We start from the raw sequence: 25,572 nt of genomic DNA, 5'->3' as shown, positions 1-25,572 counted from the left end.
CTATGCAAAGTCTGCAGCATGGCTCCATATACATGAAACTGAACACATATCCTAGCACTGCATCTATATCTGTGGAAATAACCCTTTAAAGGGTTTGTTCACATATTACATTTTTACGGTGAAAAAAACCATAGCGTTTTACAGTACCAGCAAAGTGAATGAGATTCCTGAAATCTCAAGCACACTGTGCTTATTTTTTCCTTGCAGATTAGAATCTTCAAAGCTTTTTTTTTGCTTTTTAATTTGCAGCATGTCAATTCTTTCTGAGTTTTTGCAGCTTTTTTTCACCCATTCAAATGAATTGGAAAAAAAAACATAAGTAAAATAAAAAGCATCAAAAACTTGCGTATTTTCCTCTGGTTTTTTTCAGCATAAAAATCTGCTGTAAATACTAAACAACCCAAAGGGGTTGTACACCTCTAGGAAATGCATTTATATATTAATTTTTAACTTAAACCATTTTTGCAATTTGGTTTTATTAAGAATTCTGTTTCTAGAGGTGCTCAGAAATAGGGAGATAAAAGAGTTAGAAACTCTCCCAATGCAATGTGAGAACGAGCTCTCTGATGGATTTTCAGTTAACCCATTCTGCAGCCAGCGCAACAGAGGCTACAGAGGGCAAACTGCTTAAAGTGTTCCCAATGTGGACAACCCCTTTAATGTTTTACTTTTTTCCCTATAAATTCTGATCTGTATGCAAAATAAAATAAACTTATTTTGTACTAAATAAGATAATGTGTTTTCTATGCTAAAACTACTACATGCAATTATGAATCATCAGTACAATGTGTGGCAGCATTATTGCCCAATATCGGTATATAGACAATAAAACACCATTCCGCATACCAGGTACCCTATCACTGTTTCTGAAAACAAGTCTTAGATTTCTTTGCGATTTACCCAATCTGTGCATCAGTTTCAGTTTGCCCTTCTGAAGAAACAGCCTAGGTGCTATCAAAATGATACGCCGATTTAGAAATACCAAATAGTGGGAATAATCAAGTTATGCCATCTTTAACACTGCAACTCATTTCAGAAAAGCATGAGCCATAACACTTCATCAGAAAAACAATAGGTGGCAGCACTGTACCGTTTTGTTATATCGGCTGCATGTAATGCTGACATTAAGCAGCTTTAGATACAAAGTGACTTGTGTGGATAGTAAATCTCATGGGCACAAGCTATACCTTCTAAAAGATACAACTATTTAGTCACGGAATAAAAAACTTCAATGTTAACAAACTGTGTGCTTTATTAAGCATTCTATTGTTTCTTACTAAGGCTATGTACGGAAACATTTTTAGATATCTTGTATATGACTAGCACTCACTAAGACACTAAAATACATGATACGTATATGGAGGAATGTATTCATCTCACTGATCATATTCCTGACGTTCCACAGGAACATAATAAAAGAAAGTACCAGTAGTTAAAAAGTGGCAGAAGTGATCATTCACATAAAACTGGAACACAAAAAAATAGCAAATATTTTCTTGTAGATCCTTGATGCATTACAGCAACTGGCCAGGATAGCAGAAGCCTGAAGTCATTTCATTTCCTATCAACAACCAATAAAAGTTAATATGATCACAAGGGTACTCCTGGACAGGCAATAAGGTGATGCTCACTTGCTACAATTCATGTTTGCTAAAAAGATTCCTGTGAATAAACGGATCACAAATTGTCACTGAGATCAGCGGTAATCTGCCAGAGAACCGGACACCAAGTGCTCAATTTCTCGGGACCACCACCACAGGGGAAATGAAGCATTACATGCTGCAATAGTAAAGTAATGAGCCATCTATGCAATGCACAGATGTCTAAGGGGCCTCAGAGAGACGTCATAGGGTTTTAAGAAACAATATAGTCTAAACCCAGAGGCAAGAGTCACTCACTCAAAGGTTGAATAATAATAATAATCTTTATTTATATAGAGCCAACATGTTCCGCAGCATTTTACATTACAGAGGGGACTAGTACAGACAATAACGAAATTACAGAACACATAATTCAGATACCAAGAGGAGATAGGGCCCTGCTCACAAGCTTACAGAAGGGTTACTTCTGCATATTAGCAAGCAAGCAAAAGTTTCAAACAATTTATATATTACACTATAGTGTCTCTTTACTGCTTTTGATAAAAGTCTTGTTTATAAGGATCCATGTACATCCAATTGATATAAGGTATTAAATAAAAATGTTGGCCCCGATCACAAAGCCAAGCTATATATCCTATGTGGGGCGTACAACCATGGTGACATTTATATGAATGCTGACTGGATCACAGCAGAAGATGCTTTATACTGGAGATCATGGACGACCTCCTGGGGCCATTCCAGTTGCTTGGGCCTCTGAAAACGATTACATGTTGGGCTATGGGATAAACTGGCTTTGTAGCTTGTGACATAAGGCCCCTTATATATAATTATGCAGCAGTATTAATGTCTCTCTGTAAGGATAGATATTATATATATATATATATTTTTTTTGGGGAAATGTATATAGGCATCATACTGTACTATACATTTTCTACTGTTTTAGGCGTTTATAAATGGCTTAATGTAACTTTTCTACAAGCACTTTGCTACTTCCGACAAGTGGAAATTGTGAGTCCTGCCCCAGACTAACCGTTTGCCTGTTCCCGTAGTTACAGGAACACAACACACATTCCTGTATCTGTCATCTACGATACCTGCATTATGTTCTTTCCATTATTCAAGTGGGAAGCTTTGACCGGCTTTTGAGAAAACAGAAACCACAAATTCTTGAGACAAATGATTTTCTAGCAAGGAGTGCAAAACTTGCTGAAATATCTTGCAACTAAGTAAAAAGTCTAAAGTGAAGTTGCAGCAAAGTCTTTGGACATTACTGTATGCATTTATATTTGACAAAACCTATAAATAAAAAATTATACATATATGTCATTATAAACCAAAAGAACATGATCGGCTCTTCCTCCTATATTATACATGAATTTACAATGGGAACACTCCCTGATGTACAAGGCATCAGGAGGCGCTAACATTATTTTTGAAACGGAATTAACATTTATGTTAGACCAAAACCTATATTCCGTGCAGGGAGCTACGACAAGACTGTATTCTCTCTAATTATTTGTAAAAAGCCATTCATTTCTTTGTAACATGTCACTGTCACTAATCAAGCCCTTGAATATAAAATACACAACATACCCGGGGAGAGGACCTCCATTTGTCAGTTCAAAAACTTGATGTGGATTTAACAGTTTGCGGAAACTGAAAAGAAGATCACGACCCTTGAGACCTCCGCTCTTAGGGTTCACAAACACTAGAAGAGGGCAGGAAGACTGAGGTAATTTTTCATGCTAAAAAAAAAAATAAAGAGAAAACAACCAGTTGAATAAAAACTTAAAAAAGCATGTTGTACATAAGCTAATCAGGAACATATTTACTAGTGAAGGTCGCCCACCAGAAGAACTTACCTGGCACTTAGTCCTGTCGTACAAGGCATTAAACCATAAAAGGAAAGTCGTGAAAAGTTCATATGTGACACAAGATAAAACTGTCCTACTTTACTAGCACGCTACTAAACCTAAACTACAGTACAAAAGCGGCTTGTAATTGAACCATATACAGTTAAATCTTACCAGGTGAGTAGGATTTCCTAATGCATAGGTGTTAAGGGTTTGCCGTACCTTTCCATCATTGACTGCTTTACTATACTGGCTTCATCATACTACCAATCATACTGGGTGGGCAGAGAATCTGCTATAAAAAAGTTATTCCAAAATGAATCAACAGATACTGCTACAGGATTACTTATTAGTGAATGTAAGCTTCCATTTCTGCTGTCATTGCACCATATGTTCTAGAGTGATTCCTTAAGCTGACAATACACATCAGACAACATTTGATGCAACTAGATCTTTTCAATGGGATCAACTATCCAATGTGTACGTGGGTCTCCCAACTATTCTCTGGCAGCAGTTGTCAGGGAAAAATAAGGATCAGGCATGTTGGATTTCACTCTGCTCAATCAATTGTTCCTGCAGGAGATAAGATGCTACTGAGTGGTCTTGTGCTCATCTCCCTCTCTCCAATGATAAAATATAAATGCTTAATAGGGCAAGCACCATGTTTATGATAGAGTGGGGAAGAATAACCGGCATCTCAAATGTATGGACAAGTTTAACAGCAATGAGCTGGGATCACATCACGTGATACTAGAAGTGGGCACAAAACCATGGCCAATTGCGCTTTTGTGCATGCGTTCAAAAGCCACTACCGAAAATTAGGTCAGAGCATAAATCGACTCAGTCTGCTTCGTTAAAGTTCATGGCCGTGTTGGCAGATTCATACGCCTTAATCCCATTTTTCAGGTGGAAGCCCCAATAGTGGCACTGATGTGATGTGAACATAGCCTTATAAAATTGTGCGTTTTACAACTATGATACTGCATCTGGTGTTCAATACCTGATGATGAAGCTGTGCCAGCCCCACTCAGTATATGCTCTGAATATAAAGAATACGACTGTACCACTTATGGCTGTCAGAAGTAGATAAAAGCTTGTACCAAAGGCTGGATTATGGCTCTCTCGAATATTGGTTTTGAGCAGGCATGAAGGGCAGAATGAGGAAAGTTTCATTGAAATCTGCAATAATTCAATAACTTGAATAACACTGTTGCTTACCCTCTGTGGTAAACTATGCTACTGGATGTAACCAAAGTCAGATACAATCTATCAAGGTCAAATCGACAACGGCAAGGAAGTAGGGTGGAAAAAACTACATACACAAAGTGAAAGTATTCATGTGAAACCTTATTCAGAAGCCTTTTGTAAATGACAAGAAATCCAATCTGAAATATATCCATGTACGCCATTAATTCACACGGGTGGACAGACAAAGTAAGCGGCAGGTACAAGGCCTGAAGGCATCACTGTTACAGTCTCTATGTCAGCATTTGTGCTTGGTAAAGAAGCTTTACCTCCTACTCCAGAAAAAGCAAGTGGTGATAGCAGTAATGTTTCCCTATCGCTTAATAGTTAGGTTAGTATGTTCCCAATTTTCCCTTGCTATTTTTTTTTACCATTTTTTAAGGGATGGCCTTAATTTTACTCTGCACAGAACTTCTTACCAAGAGATAGCTCTACACGCTCCTCTTCACAGGAAACGTTTTTCAGAACAATCTATTTACAGAGATACAGCACAGCAAATACTATTTTTTCAGCCAAAAGAGCATTTGTCTGACAGCTTTGTAAGTTTAGGACCTTATAGTCTCATTGATATTAGCAGCTACTGGGAAACCGCTTTATGCTTCAGTGACAGTGGCCACTTTTGGCACTTTTTTTTTGGACTAGAACTTCAGTACCTAAGCCTGGTTTAACATTTCCCCATAAAAGTGATTTGTTTAGATAATAGCCATTAAGTTCACAACTAAGCTTACTAAGGTTTGCTAAAGCTAACTGTAATTAAAGACAATTTTCAGATGTTTGGAAATAACAGAAATCACAAATAAACAGGCATTGTCCTTATCTAATGTAGAGACTCTTACCACGATATGTGGGATTATAGTAGCCGTCAGCTGCTTGTTGTTAACAGTAGTGTCTTTTGCTAGCATAAATATTCGCTCTGCTTCAGAAAAACAGGAGATCTGCAACACAACAGTACCTGGAAAAAAAACATAAAATAGCAGACAAAAATTCTACAAATATTTGTACAGCGTCTGACTTTTCTCATTAACCCCTTCCTGACATGTGACCTACTGATACATTAAATGTCCCATGTATAGAGCAGGCTCGGGCTCTGAACCCACATCATACCTGGGAGATGCCAGACCAAGCTGTCATCTTCCTGTAACAGCGACGGCACAATCACCGATGTCTGCATGCACTGGCTCTTATTGGTCCCCCGTGACAAAATCGCGGAGAGCCAAATGGGTGGTCATGGCAGCTAGACCTCCACAGCTGTGAATCCCTGAATACTGGATGATCAATTTAGGGTATTCCCATATTGAAATGGGGTCATCCTAGCAGGAAAGGACAGTATGGGTATATGTAATGTACTTCTTTCCAACTAAGAGTATGTACAGTATCATTTTATACACTGTGTGCAGAATTATTAGGCAAATGAGTTTTGATCACTTTGATACATTTTATACATGTTGTCCTACTCCAAGCTGCATAGGCTTGAGAGCCAACTACCAATTAAGTAAATCTGGTGATGTGCATCTCTGTAATGAGGAGGGGTGTTGACTAATGACATCAACACCCTATATAAGGTGTGCTTAATTATTAGGCAACTTCCTTTCCTTTGGCAAAATGGGTCAGAAGAGAGATTTGACGGGCTCTGAAAAGTCCAAAATTGTGAGATGTCTTGCAGAGGGATGCAGCAGGCTTGAAATTCCCAAACTTTTGAAGCGTGATCACTGAACAATCAAGTGTTTCATGGCAAATAGCCAACAGGGTCGCAAGAAGCGTGTTGGCCAAAACAGGCGCAAAATAACTGCCCATGAATTGAGGAAAATAAAGCGTGAAGCTGCCAAGATGCCATTCGCCACCAGTTTTGCCATATTTCAGAGCTGCAACGTTACTAGAGTATCAAAAAGCCCAAGGTGTGCGATACTCAGGGACATGGCCAAGGTAAGGAAGGCTGAAAAACGACCACCTTTGAACAAGAAACATAAGATAAAACGTCAAGAATGGGCCAAGAAATATCTAAGACTGATTTTGAAAAAGGTTTCATGGACTGATGAAATGAGAGTGACTCTTGATGGGCCAGAGGCTGGATCAGTAAAGGGCAGAAAGCTCCACTCAGACGCCAGCAAGGTGGAGGTGGGGTACTGGTATGGGCTGGTATCATCAAAGATGAACTTGTGGGACTTTTTCGGGTTGAGGATGGAGTGAAGCTCAACTCCCAGACCTACTGCCAGTTTCTGGAAGACAACTTCTTCAAGAAATGGTACAGAAAGAAGTTGGTATCGTTCAAGAAAAACATGATTTTCATGCAGGACAATGCTCCATCACATGCATCCAACTACTCCACAGCGTGGCTGGCCAGTAAAGGTCTAAAAGAAGAAAAAATAATGACATGGCCCCCTTGTTCACCTGATCTGAACCCCATAGAGAACCTGTGGTCCATCATAAAATGTGAGATCTACAGGGAGGGAAAACAGTACACCTCTGGGAACAGTGCCTGGGAGGCTGTGGTGGCTGCTGCACGCAATGTTGATCGAAAACAGATCAAGCAACTGACAGAATCTATGGATGGAAGGCTGTTGCGTGTCAGCATAAAGAAAGGTGGCTATATTGATCATCAATTTATTTGTTTTTTGCTTCTGATTTTCAGAAATGTTTATTTCTAAATTTTGTGCACTGATATTGGTTTACCTGGTGAAAATAAACAAGTGAGATGGGATTATATTTGGTTTTTATTAAGTTGCCTAATAATTCTGCACAGTAATTGTTACCTGCACAAACAGATATCCTCCTAAGATAGCCAAATCTAAAAAACCCCACTCCAACTTCCAAAAATATTAAGCTTGGATATTTGGAGTCTTTTGGATTGATTGAGAACATAGTTGTTGATCAATAATAAAAATAATCCTGTAAAATACAACTTGCCTAATAATTCTGCACATAGTGTATATGTGATAAGCGATACTCCAATATTTTACTGATAAATACTTCGCATTATTAAGTGTAACTTATCTCCTTTGGTGCCATGTTACTTTTTCTCCTGTGTGATATAGGTTCAAAGCATTATATATGTTTCATAAAGATTTTGGTCTTCTACTTAAATTTTTTGGCAGTTTCTTAGCCTTTAGTGGTTTGCTATAAGACTGCACCATGTGATTTTTATATGTGTATATTCAGACACAAAGCAAAGAAACATGCCAAAACATATTATGAATTTTAGTTTCTCACAATCCAACATTTTACAATGCAGTTGCAAGGCAACATATAGGAAAGGCTAATATTATAAACTGTACATTACCTTGGGGAGCATAAGCTGGAATGACCGTTACCAAATTTTCTGTAAAGAAAAGAAAACAAAACAATTCTAAATTATACACATTCAATATTAAAGATGTTTTGTAGCTAAATAAATGCAGCATCATCCACAGGATAGATGATAAATGATTGACTGCTGGAAGTTCCAACAGTGAAAAGAACAAGAGTCCCTGAGGTCCCTGTTTGATAGAAGGGTAGTGCACATGCACAACTCCCACTGGCCCACCACAATGTGATCCCAAGGTGGACCGACGGGTTACTTTGACAGCCTTGGGTTTGCAGAAGACTCCTCTTGCTGTTACTTCGGCACTCCTGTAAAGCTCAGTTGTAGGCTGACCTCCATAGGAGACAGACATTTTCACTATAAACTGCAATAGTAGGTTGATTGGAGGTTCAAGTTTTTCACTCACTTGTAGAAAAAAAATTGCTTTTTTTTGATCCCCTCCCTTAGCCCCTTAACCCTTTGGCGATTTTTTTTTATTTTTTCCTCCCCTTATTCCAAAAGTCATAACATTTTATTTTTCCACTCAGGGCTATGAAGACTTGTTTTTTGCAGGACAAGTTGTACTTTTGAACGACATCATTCATTTTATCATGTGATACACTGTAAAGCGGTAAAAAAAAAATCCAAGTGTGTTGAAGTTGCAAAAAAATGCAATTACACAATTTTTGTTACTTACTGTATCTGTTAGCCCCCCTAGGGGACTTGAAGCGGCAATCAACTAATCGATTGTGCTATACATAGCAGCACATCAATCCCTGCTATGTATAGCTAAAATCATGATCTCCCATGAACACCAGCTACAGGCTGGCTTTCACAGAAGAATCATCACAAAAAGCACGGAGGTCTTCAGCAGACCTCCGGCTTTCATGGCAATCCATCGATTCCCCGCGATCACTTCATGCGCACGTGGAATGACATGCCCCCTTGCCGGCGCACGTTAAATACCACTCTCAGATTGACAGCGGCATTTAACAGGTTAAACAGCTGTGGATGGAGCACAGCTCTACCTTTGACTGTTAAAGGCAGAAGATGGCTGATAAAATCAGCCATCATCTGCTTGCCAGGAAAGCCCGCTTCAAAGTCAGGGACACGACATATGAGCAAATGTATGTCATATGTCGTGAAGGAGTTAGACAATTTGAAGTACAAATGATGCTTTGATTACTTATTCTTACATTTTTTAACTCACTACGCAAACTAGCCCTCACTCAGCCCCAGCAGTAGAAAAATGTATTTGTTACAGGTCTCGGAAAATAGGGACACTTAAAAAGAAAAATAATTGATGAACATTTACTATCGCTGCAATGGTACGGACGTGGACACCGCAAAAATAAAACCCCAAAAGCAATGGAGGAATTGCAATTTTTTTACTATTACACTTAGAACTTTTTCCTGAGCTTCAGTTCCTTATATGGCAAAATGAAGGTGTTATTCAAATCTAACTCATACTGCAAAGCACAAGCCCTCGCACGTCTATGGTGATGGAAAAATTAAAACGTTACAGCTCTTGGAAAAAGGCAAGGAAAAAACAAGTGCAAAACGAAAAATTGCCTGGTTTTTAAAGGGTTAATGAATTAAATTGATTTTAAAATATTACCATAATTAAGAATGTACACAAAAAGCCTAAAATACTCTCTCTATTAAGACTCACTCTATGGAAATTGATCCGCAGGACCCAGTCCATCGGCAGAGACGGTCATATCTGGCCACTAGATGGGAGCTGTGAGAACCACCTCTTACCTGACCACATCTGTGGCTCTTCTTTTGATTAGCTGGCCTGGCCCAACATGATTGTTGCAGCATGACCAACATGTGACGCCACGCAAGGTCAGCTAATCAAAAGAAGAGCAGTGGATTTAGTCAAGCATGAGGCATCTCTCAAGGCTTCCGTCCTATGCTCACATTACTATCATGGCCGGTGGTCAGGGTTATGTGAATCGATTCGCACCTCTACTGGGGACATTAGATTTACTAATACAATAATTGTTCCTAATTGTGCAGTGAAAGCACTTGCTACATGTCAGCATAGTGGAACCTCTTTCAGTTAATAATCCCAGTCTTCTTCTCATCTTATCTTAAACTGCATTAATGGGCCTTAGAAAGAAACACATTACAATTAGATGACTTCAACGTACAAGCTAAGCTCTTTAAATCCATTATCCTCTAAAAAGAGATCAATAATCGCTCTGTCCAAATCGAAGACCAAGAAAGTTTTACATTTCATTCCATAAGAAATTCTGCTCACCCTTAATTTCCAGGCTGTCTTTCAAGATATTGTTATACTCCTCATTAGAAAGTAACACTGGTAGGCCAGTGAGCAAGAGTTCTACTGTAATGTCAGGCTTTGTGTTTTCTTCTAAGTAAAATCTGGTCTGGTTCATTTGCCGGATAGAAGTCTAACATAAAAACAAATGGGGAAGAGTTACACAAATTGTCCAGATTTGTAACAGAAAATGTGTTGGTTTTGAATAATTCACTACTAATAAAATCTTTAGTCTAATCAATTTCTGTATATTGCAGCAACTGACATTATCATTATTAGAAAAGATAACTAACCTTCCGTATGTCTTTAAGTCTGTCAAGAATTAACTCTTCAGCTGGCAGAACCATTCTCTGCACTAAGGAAAGAAAGTAACAAAATACATCATTGTGAGGCTGAACTAAAAATTAAAAAATAAAAAATAAAAAAAGTAACCAAACTATAATAATAATTTATATATCTATAACACCAACATATTTCGCAGCACTTACCTTAAAAAGTCAAAACTAGTTTGGTTGTTTACAGTGTAGTGGTTTACACTCATTGTTATAAAATACTTCCCAAAGTGGCTGCTGCCCAAAGATATCACATATGTTTTTCATAGGTTAAATATCTAGACGATTAATCTACAATAACCAATTTGAGATATAATATAAAAGAAAACTCAAATATTGGATAATCATATGCGAAACCTTCGGAATAAATATTTGCTTTAGGTAATGAAAATGTGGGACAGATGTAACGCCCTGTCAGTGTCATTTTAGCCCAAGGTGTTCTAAAGACATGGTGGAAACACATAAATTCCATGGTTTTGCAGCCATCATGTTTTTTTCTGCTATTATTAGTTATTGTGGATTCTAGGATATCTAAACTGATGGTAGTTGAGAGGTCCTTGCGTTAGGGCCTAAAGACAACAAAAAGAATGAAATTATCGTCTTATAAATTTGTATATTACAGCTTATTTTAGCCATAATAATACTAACACTGTAAGCAGCCGTGACAGACTAGTCTCTTCTTTCCCTATAGTCAGGCTTTTCAAACGACATTTTGTCTGAAACAGAGCGTTTCAGGGTGAAACATACCTGGCGGCAGTCATGCTGCCAGACTCTGATTCATCCTTCTCGTGGTTCAGGCAGCATAAATCTAATGATAGGTTCCTTTAAATTGCATTCTTTGGGATCTAGTTACATATTCCATCATGTGGGGTCAGCTTCAGGCACATCTCCAGCAGTTTTTGCAGAAGTTTATAAATAAAATCTAATATTGTATAATAAATGAGCCCTTTGGTTGTAAGGCCACGTACACACGTTCAGTATTTGGTCAGTATTTTACATCAGTATTTGTAAGCCAAAACCAGGAGTGGAACAATCAGAGAAAAGGTATAATAGAAACACGTCACCACTTCTGGATTTATCACCCACTCCTGGTTTTGGCTTACAAATACTGATGGAAAATACTGACCGAATACTGAACGTGTGAATGTGGCCTGAAAGTTCTTCAGTCTGGAGATTTACATAATATCTTTGAAGAATAATACTTTGCTTCTTACCTTGTTTGCTGCTCATAAGAACTTCTACCAATCTGAAATTCTCTAGATTTTCCTTCTGTAAATTAAGACATGGAATCTATTATGGCATTTTTAATACTAAACCTATAAAAGTAACATTATAAATCTTTATGACACAATCTATGTTCAGTACAATTATTAAACACAAAATACCTGAATGTCTAACTATTTACCCTGTTACTAAAACACACCTAATCATTTTGTGGACTAGCCAGGAATAACTGGAATTGGTTTTAGAATTGGTTACATGCAGGCTTTTGACACACATTTGCAATGTCAATATTATATGACATAAATTTATGCTCCGTGTCAGACCTCTATAATCCTCTCCAATCTTGGGACTGGAGATCAAATGCCCTGAAATCTACTGCAATTTGAAGAACTGACACCCACATTTTTAAGTGATCTTACAGGAGGGTCCTAGCAATTATTATTATCAGATAACCCACAGACAAAACATTTAGTTATCCGATTACAATAGACAAACTATGCTTATGACTAAGGGCATGTGATGAGGCAGAAACGCGTCAAGGTTTTTTAATGTTTTTTCCATGGATGTACCTGTTTTTATAGATTGCTAAATAAAGGATTTTTTTTAATCCAATAGTTGTGCGGACCTCTCTTTCCAGGCTTTAAGCCATGCTTAAATCTAAATTCTGATGTAGGTGGTGTCCATGCTATCCCGTGAATGATCTTTCCACTGCCACTGCCATTCCCATGTTAGTCAATAATGGCTGTTAAATGGTTCAAACTGGCCAAACATGGCTAATCACATTGGGCAGAGGACGAGTGTTCTCACTGGGAACATTCTTTGAAAAGGCTCTTTGTGAGCTAGCAAGTGAAATATTTAAACATGGAAAACGTTGGTTAAATTGATTGATGATGAATTTTACTCAAGGTGACAATCATTCTGGGTGAAATTATCCATTTTGATCAATTTTACCTAAATATGATGACCTTTACTGCTTTCTTTATGTAAATGCTAGATGCTTTCTTGATGTAAAGTATACAGTCTTCTTAGGTTTGCGGATTTCAATATTTTTGCGATGTATTTATTAATAACAATAATAATCTTTATTTATATAGCGCCAACATATTCCGCAGCGCTTTACAATTCAGAGGTTCATATACAATAGTCATAAGTAACATAGCTAAAGATAAAACAATAATTACAGCAAAAACAATGACGACCCTGCTCGTAAGAGCTTACAATCCACAAAGTGCAGGGGCTTATTTACAATGATGGTCCAGCCATCTTGAGGGGATGAGGGATAAATAAAGGCTGCATGAGCTCATCACCAGCCAGTATCTGTAGTGCTTTTGGGTGCGGGAGTTTGGTGGAGACTTATGTTTGGAGAAAAATGAATGGCTATAAAAATATAAAAGGACTTCGGATTAGGGAACATGATAGGCCGCCCTAAACAGGTGTTTTTTAGGGAGCGCCTAAACCTGTGTAAGTTGTGGTTCGTCCTAATTTCTTGGGGTAGAGCATTCCAAACAATAGGTGCAGCTCGGGAGAAGTCTTGAAGCCGGGAGTGGGAGGTACGGATTAGTGCGGATGTTAGTCGAAAGTCGCTTGCGGAGCGTTGAGAGCGGGTAGGCCGATAAACAGAAATGAGGGAAGAGATGTAGGGGGGTGCCACACTGTGGAGAGCTTTGTGGGTGAGAACAAGCAACTTAAATTGGATCCTGTAATTCATGGGCAGCCAGTGCAATGACTGGCATAGAGCGGAGGAGTCTGAGTAACGATTAGCCAGATAGATGACCCTGGCTGCAGCATTAAGGATGGACTGGAGGGGGAAAAGTCGAGTGAGGGGGAGGCCAATTAATAGAGTTACAGTAGTCAAGGGGGGAGTGGATGAGGGCAACAGTGAGGGTTTTTGTTGTTTCCAAGGTGAGAAAGGGGCGGATTCTAGAGATGTTCTTCAGGTGCAAGCGACAATTATTTGAGATTTAGATGGTGTTTTTTTTTTCTCTCTACTTATTCCAAATCTAATCTGACAATATCCTAGACATGTAAATTGAATTGTAAATGTAATACTACAGAAGTAATACACTGCTCAAAAAAAGTAAATGGAACACTTAAACACAAGGTAACCCCAAGTCAATCACACTTCTATGAAATCAACCTGTCCAGTTATGAAGCAACACTGACTGTGAATCAATTTCTCCGGCTGTTGTGCAAATGGAACAGACAACCGGTAGAAATGATAGGCAATTAGCAAGACACCCCCTTATAAAAGGAGTGGTTCTGCAGGTGGTGACCACAGACCATTTCTTTGTTTTCATCATTTTTGGCTGTTTTGGTCATTTTTGCATTTTGTCACTGAGCTCACCCCTAGAGGTACAGTAGCATGAGGAGGTGTCTACAACCCACAGAAGTTGCTCAGGTAGTGCAGCTCATCCAGGATGGCACATCAATGACAGCTGTGGAAAGAAGGGTAACTGTCTGTCAGCACAGTGTACAGAGCATGGAGCAGATACTGTACCAGGAGATAGGCCAGTACACCAGGAGACGTGGAGGGGGCCGTAGGAGGGCAACAACCCAGCATCAGGACACCTACATCCTCCTTTGTGCAAAAAGGAACAGGAGGATCAGTGCCAGAGCCCTGTAAAATGACCTGCAGCAGGCCACCAACATCCATGTGTCTGCTCATACTGTCAGAAACAGACTCCATGAGGGTGATATAAAGGCCCGACATCCACAAGTGGGTGTTGCGCTTACCAGCCCAACATCGTGCAGGGCGATTGGCATTTGCCAGAGAACACAAAGATTGGCAGATTCCACATTGCCGCCCTGTGCTCTTCACGGATGAGAGCAGGTTCACATTGAGCACATGTGACAGAGGTGACAGAGTGTGGAGACGCCATGGAGAACGTTTTGCTGCCTGCAACATCCTCCAGAATGACCGGTTTGGCAGTGGGTCAGTAATGATGTGGGGCGGCATTTCTTTTGAGGGCAACACAGCCCTCCAGTTGCTAGCAAAAAGTACCCTGACTGCCATTAGGTCCAGGTTGAGATCCTCAGACCCATTGTGAGACCTGGTGCAGTTGACCGCCTGGGTTCCTTCTGATGCATGACAATGCTAGGCCTCATGTGGCTGAAGTGTGTCAGCAGTTCCTGCATGATGTAGGTATTGATGCTTTGGAATGGCCTGCCCGTTCTCCAGACCTAAATCCAATCAAGCACATCTGGGACATCATGTCTCATTCCATCCACAAAGGCCATGTTGCAGCACAGACTGTCCAGGAGTTAACTGATGCTTTAATCCAGGTCTGGGATGAGATCCCTCAGGAGAACATTCCCCGCTTCATCAGAAGCATGTCCAGGGCTGAATCCAATCGAGTACATCTGGGAAATCAGGTCTCATTCCATCCACCACTGACTGTCGAGAATTTGACTGATGCTTTAATCCAGGTCTGAGAGGAGATCCCTCTGGAGAACATCTGTCGTCTCATCAGGAGCATGCCCAGGTGTTGTAGGGAGGTCATACAGGCACGCGGAGGCCACATACTACTGAGGATCACGTCCTTGTCTAGAGGCATTTCCACTGAAGTTGGATAAGCCTGTAATTTGATTTTACACTTTGATTTTGAGCATCATTCCAAATCCAGAAGTCCATGAGGTATTAATTTTGATTTACATTGACATTTTCATGTTTTATGGTTCTCAATGCATTCCACTATGTAATAAATAAAGATTTGCAACTGGAATATTTCATACAGTGATACCTAGGATGTGGTATTTTAGTGTTCCATTTATTTTTTTGAGAAGTGTATATTGAGGGAATTATTCAACTTTTAGGATATAAAAAGGTCTACAAATGTTTGTAGAAAAATGTGAGACTTTTTATTTCCACATTTTGAAAAATACAAAAAAAAAGGGGGAGGATTTTGCAGCAAAGTGAAGGGTGTGGGAAAACACTGTCCGATAAATTATAAAGCACAGCAAAAATGTACACCTGCTCTTAGCAGGGGTAGATTTTAAATATTAAAGGAATGGACAGCTAAAGATGCATCGATCTTGTTAAGAGGCTGTACACCTGTGTGTAACAAATTTAAAAGAATGTTGATCATGTACTAGAGATGTAATTTCACTTTTACATTACACTTTGAAATTGGTGACTTATTATTGCAATCTCAATATAGTATATGTATGCTCAAAAAATTAAAGGAACACTTGCACATCACAATATGACCTCAAGTCAATTAAATGTATGCAATATTAACCTGAGACCTAAGCAATTGTTGATGAATTTAACCTGCCAAGGCACAAATGAAAGTGACAAGTTAAAATGGGGAGGTAACGGCAAGGAAATAATGGTTCTGCATGTGGTGGACACAGAAAATGTCTCCTTACTTATACTTAATGACTGATTCTTCTTTAGTTTTATGATTTACTAGTGTCCTTGTAGCATAAGCAGTTATCTGCAGCCCATTTAGGTTGCACAAGATGTTCAGCTCCTCCAGGATGCCACATCCATACATGCTATCACAGGAGATTTTGCTTTGTCCACCAGTGCAGTCTCAAGAACACTGAGCAGATAACAGGACAAGGGTCGTTACCTGAGGAGAGCCACACTTTGTCTTAGAAAGGCATCATTCCCTCAATAGGACTAGGATCTGCTTCTTTGTATGTGAAGGAACAGGAGGAGCACTGCCAGGACCCTACATCAGCAGGCTACTGGTGTACATGTTTCTGCCCAAACTGTCAGAAGGGTTGAGGGTGACATTAGGGACCAAAGTCCTTTAGTGGAACTTGTGCTCACAGCCCAGCATTATGCAGCTCAATTGGCATTTACAAGCAGTTTTGATATATAAATGCAGGCTCAAACTGAGCACATCTGACAGACGTAATCAGTGTGGGTCCAGCAGCTGGACCCCCAGCGATTGGGAAATTATCACATATCCTATGGCTTCCAAACTTGGTACAACCCCTTTAACTTTAGGAGCGATTTGAAACTTGGCCCTCAATTGGTTGATTATTTTGGGTTTGACTGTTGACGCGTCATTTGTTTCTCAATTAAATATACAATTTATATCACTAAAGATTTTCAACTTGCATCTTTCGTTCATCCAGATCCGATGTGTGATGGAAGTGTTACCTTTATTTTTTTGAGCATTATATTAAAAATGTTATGGAGTTAATGCTTCCAATAAACATTGAAAAGCCCTGTGGAAAGGTGAGAAACATTTTGCAGTACACAAAAAATAAATATATAAAAATTACCAAACGCCCAAGCTGAGGCAGAACTTCTTGAATGACGCTTTGCACAGTGTTCTCATGGTTAACCGTAATGGATATATAAGCCACACCCACTCTAGGAATAATAAATGACAAACATAGTTAATGCAAGCGATATGGAAACACTTCAGGAAAAATGCATGAAAAGCTGGAAGCGGTCACTTCATATCCTTCTCATTTGATTTAAAAATACATACATGTCAATATACGATGAAGTTTTGACCTTTCTTTTCAAATATCATGATTCCCATCCAACCCACAAAAACTTTAAAGATGCCACTTTTCTTTAGGTTTATTTTAGAAACAAAGGCCCAAGGTTTCCCCTAGAATTCTGGCATTAAAGGGCATCCGTTAGTAGGATCAATCCTCCTCTGCCATCTATATGGGTTTGTAGGTTATATAAAGTTAAATAAAATGGTGCCTTGATATCTGCAATTGGAGGCACGTTATGTAAATTAACTGTTCAGGACTATGGGCCAGACATAGATCTCCCTGAGACTCTGCCTCCAGAGCTTATTATAAATGAAAGGGGGCGTTACCAGTGTGAAACATGTAATGACTGACAGTCTGCTCTTCTGATCTACATTTCTTACACTGGTAATACCTCCTTTCATTTAAACTAAGCTCTGGAGGCAGATTCTCTGGGATATCAGTGTCCGGTCCATAGATCTTAACAGCTCATTTACATTTAAGAAAAATGTTGATTTCTCTGGAATAAGACATCGGATTGCAGATATTAAGGTATCATGTTATTGAACTTTCTAGGATCTAAATGCCCATATTGAAAGCTTAGGATGGTTGATCCTACTGACAGATGCCCTTTAAGTTGTTTGAAATGTTGCAAAATCTTGCAACTTTTGATGTTTTTACATCAGTCCATGCCAGCAACACAAACTTTTTGAAACGTGGTAGGAGCCTAGTAGCTAGGGTGCATGGCCGAGCAGCCTTAAATTAATCATACGTTTATGCCACAATTATGTTATGAATTATGAAAATAATGCACTGCTGTACCTGACTGACCGGGCACGGCAGCTGAAACATGTGCCACACTTATTTGGCACATCTTACACCAGCATACTCCCATCAATACTAGAGTACTAAAAGACTTGATGAATCGGGACCATAATCCCTTTCCATAATCGCATAATCCATACTATGTATACACCCTCGTGGAGGCAGTCAATATAATACTGTTTTACAGTTCTTGTAGACTTCATTCACACATTAATTGGGTAGCACAGTTATCAGGAGCAGTCAATGGGGGAAAAAAACAGCATGTGAAATTGAAAGAGCAGGCTGTGGCTTTAAATGTTACATGGAACTAATATACAGCCTCTGGCCAGTTCGATATCTGACCAGCCGAAATATAACAAAGTTGTGCCAAGAAGCATTAGTAACACTTAAAAGTAGAGGTTTCTTATATTAACTAAACGTAAAATCCTAATAGGAATTCTGGAGTTGATCGAGGGAGGGGTAATCCTCTTCGCCAGAGCAGAAAGCAAATGCAAAAAGTGTCTCTGGTTCTTGAAGCATCTTGTCCTTGCACTACACAGACAGCCCATTGATTTTAAGTGGTGGTACAGCAAGGAAATTCCCCACCACCTTATTGATGGTGGTCACAGAAGCTCACTTTCTCATTAAGGGACCCAGATAACAAAAAAAAAAGAAAAAGGGTTGCCTAAAGCTTTACCAATGTCAAAAGATAAAGAATATGTAAGGATGCCCTCTTAATTACAGGAGACAGGTATACATAGAGTGGCTATACAAGTATGAAAGGCATGAAAATTATTGGGGTACTTTATAGATTTGATACCTGGAGTTTACACATTTATTTTCCCTAATGGAGGTGGAGATTTGGAAACAACATGTGGTCACCATGTTTGATCATATTTTCTCAGATGAAGAATTCTTCTTAGACCAAATGCAAATCCAATATGATATCACAAATTCACTCTTTTACAGGTACCTGCAGTTGAGACATGAGTCAATTACCCCACCCAAGATAAAGGGTATCAAAATACCCTCTTATAGAGGCATTTAAAACCAGAGGCCCTACAGGTAGAGTATCAACACTTGACACATATCTATTAAGTGTTAGGACCTCCTTGACCCAACTTTCTGGTAAGCTGAAATGGCAATTTAATTTGTGCAACAGAAAAGCTTTGGTGGGAAGTACTTGAGTCCCTTACTCTAGTTTCTCCAGATGAAAATAAAATGCTTCAAATTTTACATCAGGAGATACTCAACTCCCTCCAGAGGATATAAAATGGACAGGTTGTCACATGGTTGCAGTCATGGTTGCAACAGTCCTCATGACGATTTTTGGTGCCTTCAATAGGATTTTTCTGACATTCAAAGATTCTAATCTGAAGTGGTTGACATATTATCACAGGTAAATATATATATATATGTATATGACAATTACCGGAAGCACACAGCCAGGACAACTAAGGAGTGGCTCCGTAAGAAGCATTTCAAGGTCCTGTAGTGGTAAATCTCCAGACCTGACCCCAGTAGATAATCTTTGGAGGGAGCTGAATCTCAATATTGCCCAGTGACAGCCCCGAAACCTGAAAGATCTGGAGAAGATCTGTATGGAGGAGTGGGCCAACATCCCTGCTGCAGTGTGTGAAAACTTGGTCAAGAACTACAAGAAACGTCTGACCTCTGTAACTGCAAACAAAGGTTTCTGTACCAAATATTAAGTTCTGTTTTGCGATTGTATCAAATACTTATTTCATGCAATAAAATCCAATTTAATTATTAAAAAATCATATAATGTGATTTCCTGGTTTTTATTTTTAGATTCTGTCTCTCACAGGTGAAGTGTACCTACAATAAAAATTACAGACCTCTCCATTCTTTGTAGGTGGGAAAACTTGAAAAATTGTCAGTGTATCAAACATTTTCCCCACTGTATGTGTCTTACAATAGTAACACCCCCTTTAACTTAAAATAAGCTTTGAGGGCAGATTCTCAGGGAGATCATTTTATTTTCAGTTCCAATTACCTACATGCCCATATAGACTGCATTGGACAGTTGATCCTGACCAATTCTATTTAATGTAAAACTGACATTTTTTCCACACTTACCTTTTAGTTAAAGAAGCACTCCCATCAAAATTTTTATTCTCCTAATATATAGCAATCATCATATTACATCGCACTGTGTACTTACAATTGCTTATTTTTCCCTTCTATGCAGCTAATTCTGTTTTCCATTAGGTCTATGACATCACAAGATTAACAACTGACTAGCTGAATCCTTCTAAGCTCTATGTAGAAACAGGAGGTCAATTTTCTCTGTACCAGTCACTGCAAAAGTCCCGGCAGGGGGAGGAGGGAGCAGCTGGGTAAATAGATGAAGAAGGAAATGATAAATCCCGGGAAGAGAGACTTCATGTTTCTACATAGAGAAAACAGAAGAATTATCTGGGTAGAAAGGCAAAATGAGCAATTGTAAATACACAGTGCTATATAGTATAATGACTGCAATATATTAAGAGGAAAAAAACTTTGATAGGAGTACTTCTTTAAATTAACATGACAACTGATTCATTACTTCCCACAGGCTGCATGAATCGGACACTGGCTCCATAACTTCAGGCAGAGATGTTTTACTCTAAAACGCTGTCGTGTTCCAGAAAGAGCATGCATTGAAAAGCTGTCTGGGGACCATGCTGCTCAGGTGACTAGTCCAAGAGACTGATTCTCCCCACCCCTCTGCCTATAAAAACCATGTAGGGAGAGATCTGTCACCCAAGAGGAACAGGGTGATGAGAATCTTCCGGGTCCTAGCTTTTGAACTAGTAACCCGAGCATCATGGTCCCCAAGAGGTTATAAATGCCCGTTTTTTCTGAACCGCTGCAGCATTTCAGAGCAAAATATACCAGCTAGACGTGACGGAAATGTTGCTTGTAGTTTGGGCAGCATCATTCGGCTGTCATGTTCCCTTTAAACACTGATATTCTGTACTTTGTATGCAAAGCCATATGAGCAGAAAGAGTAACATGTTTTCAGGCTTCTTTATTCTTCAAAAAAACAAGTTAAAAATAGAATTAAAGGTGTCATGGTGTTACACAAAATACCCTGTAAAAATACTTATTTCTCAAATTACATGTCTATAAGGGACATTTTTGCACCTAGATATGTTACTGTGCTTTAAGGCCATCTTCGGTTTCGTTCACATATAATGGTCGTGGTGAAACAGAGGACTACAGTAACATTTCCGCTTCATCTAAACAGCTTTACAAGGCATGGTTTCATAAGGATGTGAAAAGAAGCTAAAATTGCAGTGCTTTATGTTCCAAGATGATTTTATCGTGAGAACTGCAAGTCACTACTTGAAAATGTGTATGTGAAGCATCCAAATATATTTCTACAAATGCCTTTCCTTAAAATAAAATACTTACATAATTCTGAAGAAAAAAGTTTGTGTGAAATGGGACTAAAATAAGCTCTACCTAACTGTAAATTGACTAATCGGGTTGTATTAGGCCTTGATTAATGAGGAAGAAATTGTTTTCTTTTTCAGGGGTTTTTGGAGGTTCTTATAAACTGCTGTGCAATTTGTATTTTTTTCACAATACAAATATAGAAAAAAAAGTGTTATGTTTCAAAAAAATTTTTTGTATATTGTCAACATTTTTCAGTAAAGAACTTGGTGAATTTATTCTTCAGGTAGTTACAGTCATGTGAATACCTAATATGTGCAGTTTTTTTGCATATTCAATGACATACAGTACAGACCAAAAGTTTGGACACACCTTCTCATTTAAAGATTTTTTTTCTGTATTTTCAGGACTATGAAAATTGTACATTCACACTGAAGGCATCAAAACTATGAATTAACACATGTGGAATTTCACTGTGTTCCAAATTATTATGCAAATAATATTTTCTCAGATTTTCCCAAATTGCCTATATGAATTGCAGTCATTGTAATTTTCCAGTCAAATAACTATTAGAGTATAATTGAAAGGTTTTTGTACAAACTGCCTATGATAACAGTATATTTTTAAAAAAAATAAAACACTCAAACTGCACTCAAAATGCATGTTCCAAATTATTATGCACAGCAGAGTTTTCAACCTTTTCATTTTAATAAAGAACAAAAAAAATGGTCATTTTTGAAATTATAAGCATTAGCAGGTTATTACAAACTGAAATCAAACAGTTTTCAACTCAAAACTTTATTCTAGGTGATGTTACATTTTCACATAGGACCCCTTGTTCAAAAGGAGCTTCTGAACTCTCTCGTCCATTGAATTTGTCAGGTTTTGGATGGTTTCTGCTTTAATTGTTTTGCATGAGGACAGAATACCCTCCCAGAGCTGTTGCTTAGATGTGAACTGCCTCCCGCCATCATAGACACTCCTTTTGATGATGCTCCAGAGGTTCTCAATGGGATTGAGGTCAGGGGAGCATGGGTGCCACACCATAAGTTTATCCCCTTTTATGCCCATAGCAGCCAGAGATGCAGATGTGTTATGTGCAGCATGTGACGGGGCATTATCAAGCATGAAATGATCTCGATGGTCCAGATGGATGGAGTGGAGGATGGCTGGTTGATGGACACCCCATGCAAACACGGCTACGGCGCCAACAAGGAGGAGGTGGAGTAATGTTTTGGGCTGGAATCACGGGGAGAGAGATTGTCGGCCCTTTTAGGATCCCTGAAGGGGTAAAGATGAACTCCATAATGTATGTTGAGTTTCTCAAACAGCACTTCCTTCCATGGTTCAAGAAGAAGAACCGTGCATTCCGCAGCAAGATCATTTTCATGCATGATAATGCCCCATCTCATGCTGCACATAACACATCTGCATCTCTGGCTGCTATGGGCATAAAAGGGGACAAACTTATGGTGTGGCACCCATGCTCCCCTGACCTCAACCCCATTGAGAACCTCTGGAGCATCATCAAAAGGAGTGTCTATGATGGCGGGAGGCAGTTCACATCTAAGCAACAGCTCTGGGAGGGTATTCTGTCCTCATGCAAAACAATTAAAGCAGAAACCATCCAAAACCTGACAAATTCAATGGACGAGAGAGTTCAGAAGCTCCTTTCGAACAAGCGGTCCTATGTGCAAATGTAACATCACCTAGAATAAAGTTTTGAGTTGAAAACTGTTTGATTTCAGTTTGTAATAACCTGCTAATGCTTATAAATTTCAAAAATGACAATTTTTTTGCTCTTTATTAAAATGAAAAGGTTGAAAACTCTGCTGTGCATAATAATTTGGAACATGCATTTTGAGTGCAGTTTGAGTTTATTTTTTTAAATATACTGTTATCATAGGCAGTTTGTACAAAAACCTTTCAATTGTACTCTAATAGTTATTTGACTGGTAAATTACAATGACTGCAATTCATATAGGTAATTTTGGAAAATCTGAGAAAATATTATTTGCATAATAATTTGGAACACAGTGTATATACTTAACAAAAAAGTGTGAAACAACTGAAAATATGTCTTATATTCTAGGTTCTTCAAAGTAGCCACCTTTTGCTTTGATGACTGCTTTGCACACTCTTTGCTTTCTATTGATGAGTTTCAAGAGGTAGTCACCGGAAATGGTTTTCACTTCACAGGTGTGCCCTGTCAGGTTTAATAAGTGGGATTTCTTGCCTTATAAATGGGGTTGGGACCATCAGTTGTGTTGTGCAGAAGTCTGGTGGATACACAGCTGATAGTCCTACTGAATAGACTGTTAGAATTTGTATTATGGCAAGAAAAAAGCAGCTAAGTAAAGAAAAACGAGTGGCCATCATTATTTTAAGAAATGAAGGTCAGTCAGTAAGAAAAATTGGGCAAACTTTGAAAGTGTCCCCAAGTGCAGTTGCAAAAACCATCAAGCGCTACAAAGAAACTGGCTCACATGAGGACCGCCCCAGGAAAGGAAGACCAAGAGTCACCTCTGCTTCTGAGGATAAGTTTATCCGAGTCACCAGCCTCAGAAATCGCAGGTTAACAGCAGCTCAGATTAGAGACCAGGTCAATGCCACACAGAGTTCTAGCAGCAGACACATTTCTTCAGCAACTGCTAAGAGGAGACTTTGTGCAGCAGGCCTTCATGGTAAAATAGCTGCTAGGAAACCACTGCTAAGGACAGGCAACAAGCAGGAGAGACTTGTTTGGGCTAAAGAACACAAGGAATGGACATTAGACCAGTGGAAATCTGTACTTTGGTCTGATGAGTCCAAATTTGAGATCTTTGGTTCCAACCAGGTGTCTTTGTGCGACGCTGAAAAGGTGAACGGATGGACTCTACATGCCTGGTTCCCACCGTGAAGCATGGAGGAGGAGGTGTGATGGTGTGGGGGTGCTTTGCTGGTGACACTGTTGGGGATTTATTCAAAATTGAAGGCATACTGAACCAGCATAGCTACCCACAGCATCTTGCAGCAGCATGCTATTCCATCCGGTTTGTGTTTAGTTGGACCATCATTTATTTTTCAACAGGACAATGACCCCAAACACACCTTCAGGCTGTGTAAGGGCTATTTGACCAAGAAGGAGAGTGATTGGGTGCTACGCCAGATGACCTGGCCTCCACAGTCACCAGACCTGAACCCAATCGAGATGGTTTGGGGTGAGCTGGACCGCAGAGTGAAGGCAAAAGGGCCAACAAGTGCTAAGCATCTCTGGGAACTCCTTCAAGATTGTTGGAAGACCATTTCCGGTGACTACCTCTTGAAGCTCATCAAGAGAATGCCAAGAGTGTGCAAAGCAGTCATCAAAGCAAAAGGTGGCTACTTTGAAGAACCTAGAATATAAGACATATTTTCAGTTGTTTCACACTTTTTTGTTAAGTATATAATTCCACATGTGTTAATTCATAGTTTTACATATATATTACATAATATATCACCCAAGAGGTGAAAAAACACCTCTTCGGGACATTACTTTTTTCTCATTGGTCAGCTTCTCACTGTAACGGAGGCAGATACAATAGTCTTGGTTACAGGAAAACTATCTCCCTGATGTGCACAAGTCACTGGCAGATCTGATCTGTGTCTGCATAGGCCCAGCAGCTCTACTAAAAGCATTAGCATTGTTCACACTTCTATTCACTATACAGCACCCTTTCGCTATGTGCCCACGATGCAGAAAATTTCCGCAGCGTTTCTGCATGTCCTTGGCAGTAAAAACACTTGCGGATTTTACACGCGTTTATTAAGAGTTTTTACATGCGGATTTGACTTGCGTTTTTCAAATGCATTGAGTAGTCAAATCCGCATGCGAAACGCACAAATAATGGACATGCTGCAGATTTTTCCGCACAGAAAATCAGCTGTGGAAACTTCCACAGCATGTGCACAGAACATGCAGAATTTCATTGGGGACCAGGGGGCATGTACAACCCCTGGCAAAAATTATGGAATCACCAGGCTCGGAGGAGGTTTATTCAGTTGTTTAATGTTGTTGAAAAAAAAGCAGATCACAGACATGGCACAAAACTAGTCATTTCAAATGGCAACTTTAGGGCTTTAAGAAACA

At 39.1% G+C, this 25,572-nt stretch overlaps 1 protein-coding gene across 1 annotated transcript in view; it reads right to left on the bottom strand.

Annotated features, from left to right (window-relative positions):
* DGKQ (diacylglycerol kinase theta) overlaps positions 1-25,572 on the bottom strand; it is a 157,820-nt gene that overhangs the window by 20,108 nt on the left and 112,140 nt on the right. The window contains exons 10-16 of the mRNA XM_073661678.1: positions 17,055-17,145; positions 11,807-11,861; positions 10,554-10,615; positions 10,243-10,393; positions 7,977-8,015; positions 5,536-5,651; positions 3,195-3,346 (exon numbers count right to left, since the gene is read on the bottom strand). Coding sequence (XP_073517779.1) covers positions 3,195-3,346; positions 5,536-5,651; positions 7,977-8,015; positions 10,243-10,393; positions 10,554-10,615; positions 11,807-11,861; positions 17,055-17,145 — 666 coding nt within the window. The remainder of the gene's footprint in view (positions 1-3,194; positions 3,347-5,535; positions 5,652-7,976; positions 8,016-10,242; positions 10,394-10,553; positions 10,616-11,806; positions 11,862-17,054; positions 17,146-25,572) is intronic.

Source organism: Phyllobates terribilis, unplaced genomic scaffold, assembly GCF_046119375.1.
Source record: "Phyllobates terribilis strain yellow unplaced genomic scaffold, ASM4611937v1 Scaffold_1__5_contigs__length_1240528914, whole genome shotgun sequence".
NCBI classification, from domain to species: domain Eukaryota; kingdom Metazoa; phylum Chordata; class Amphibia; order Anura; family Dendrobatidae; genus Phyllobates; species Phyllobates terribilis.
Note: the sequence above shows the minus strand (reverse complement) of the source record. Positions and strands in the feature narration are given on the sequence as shown.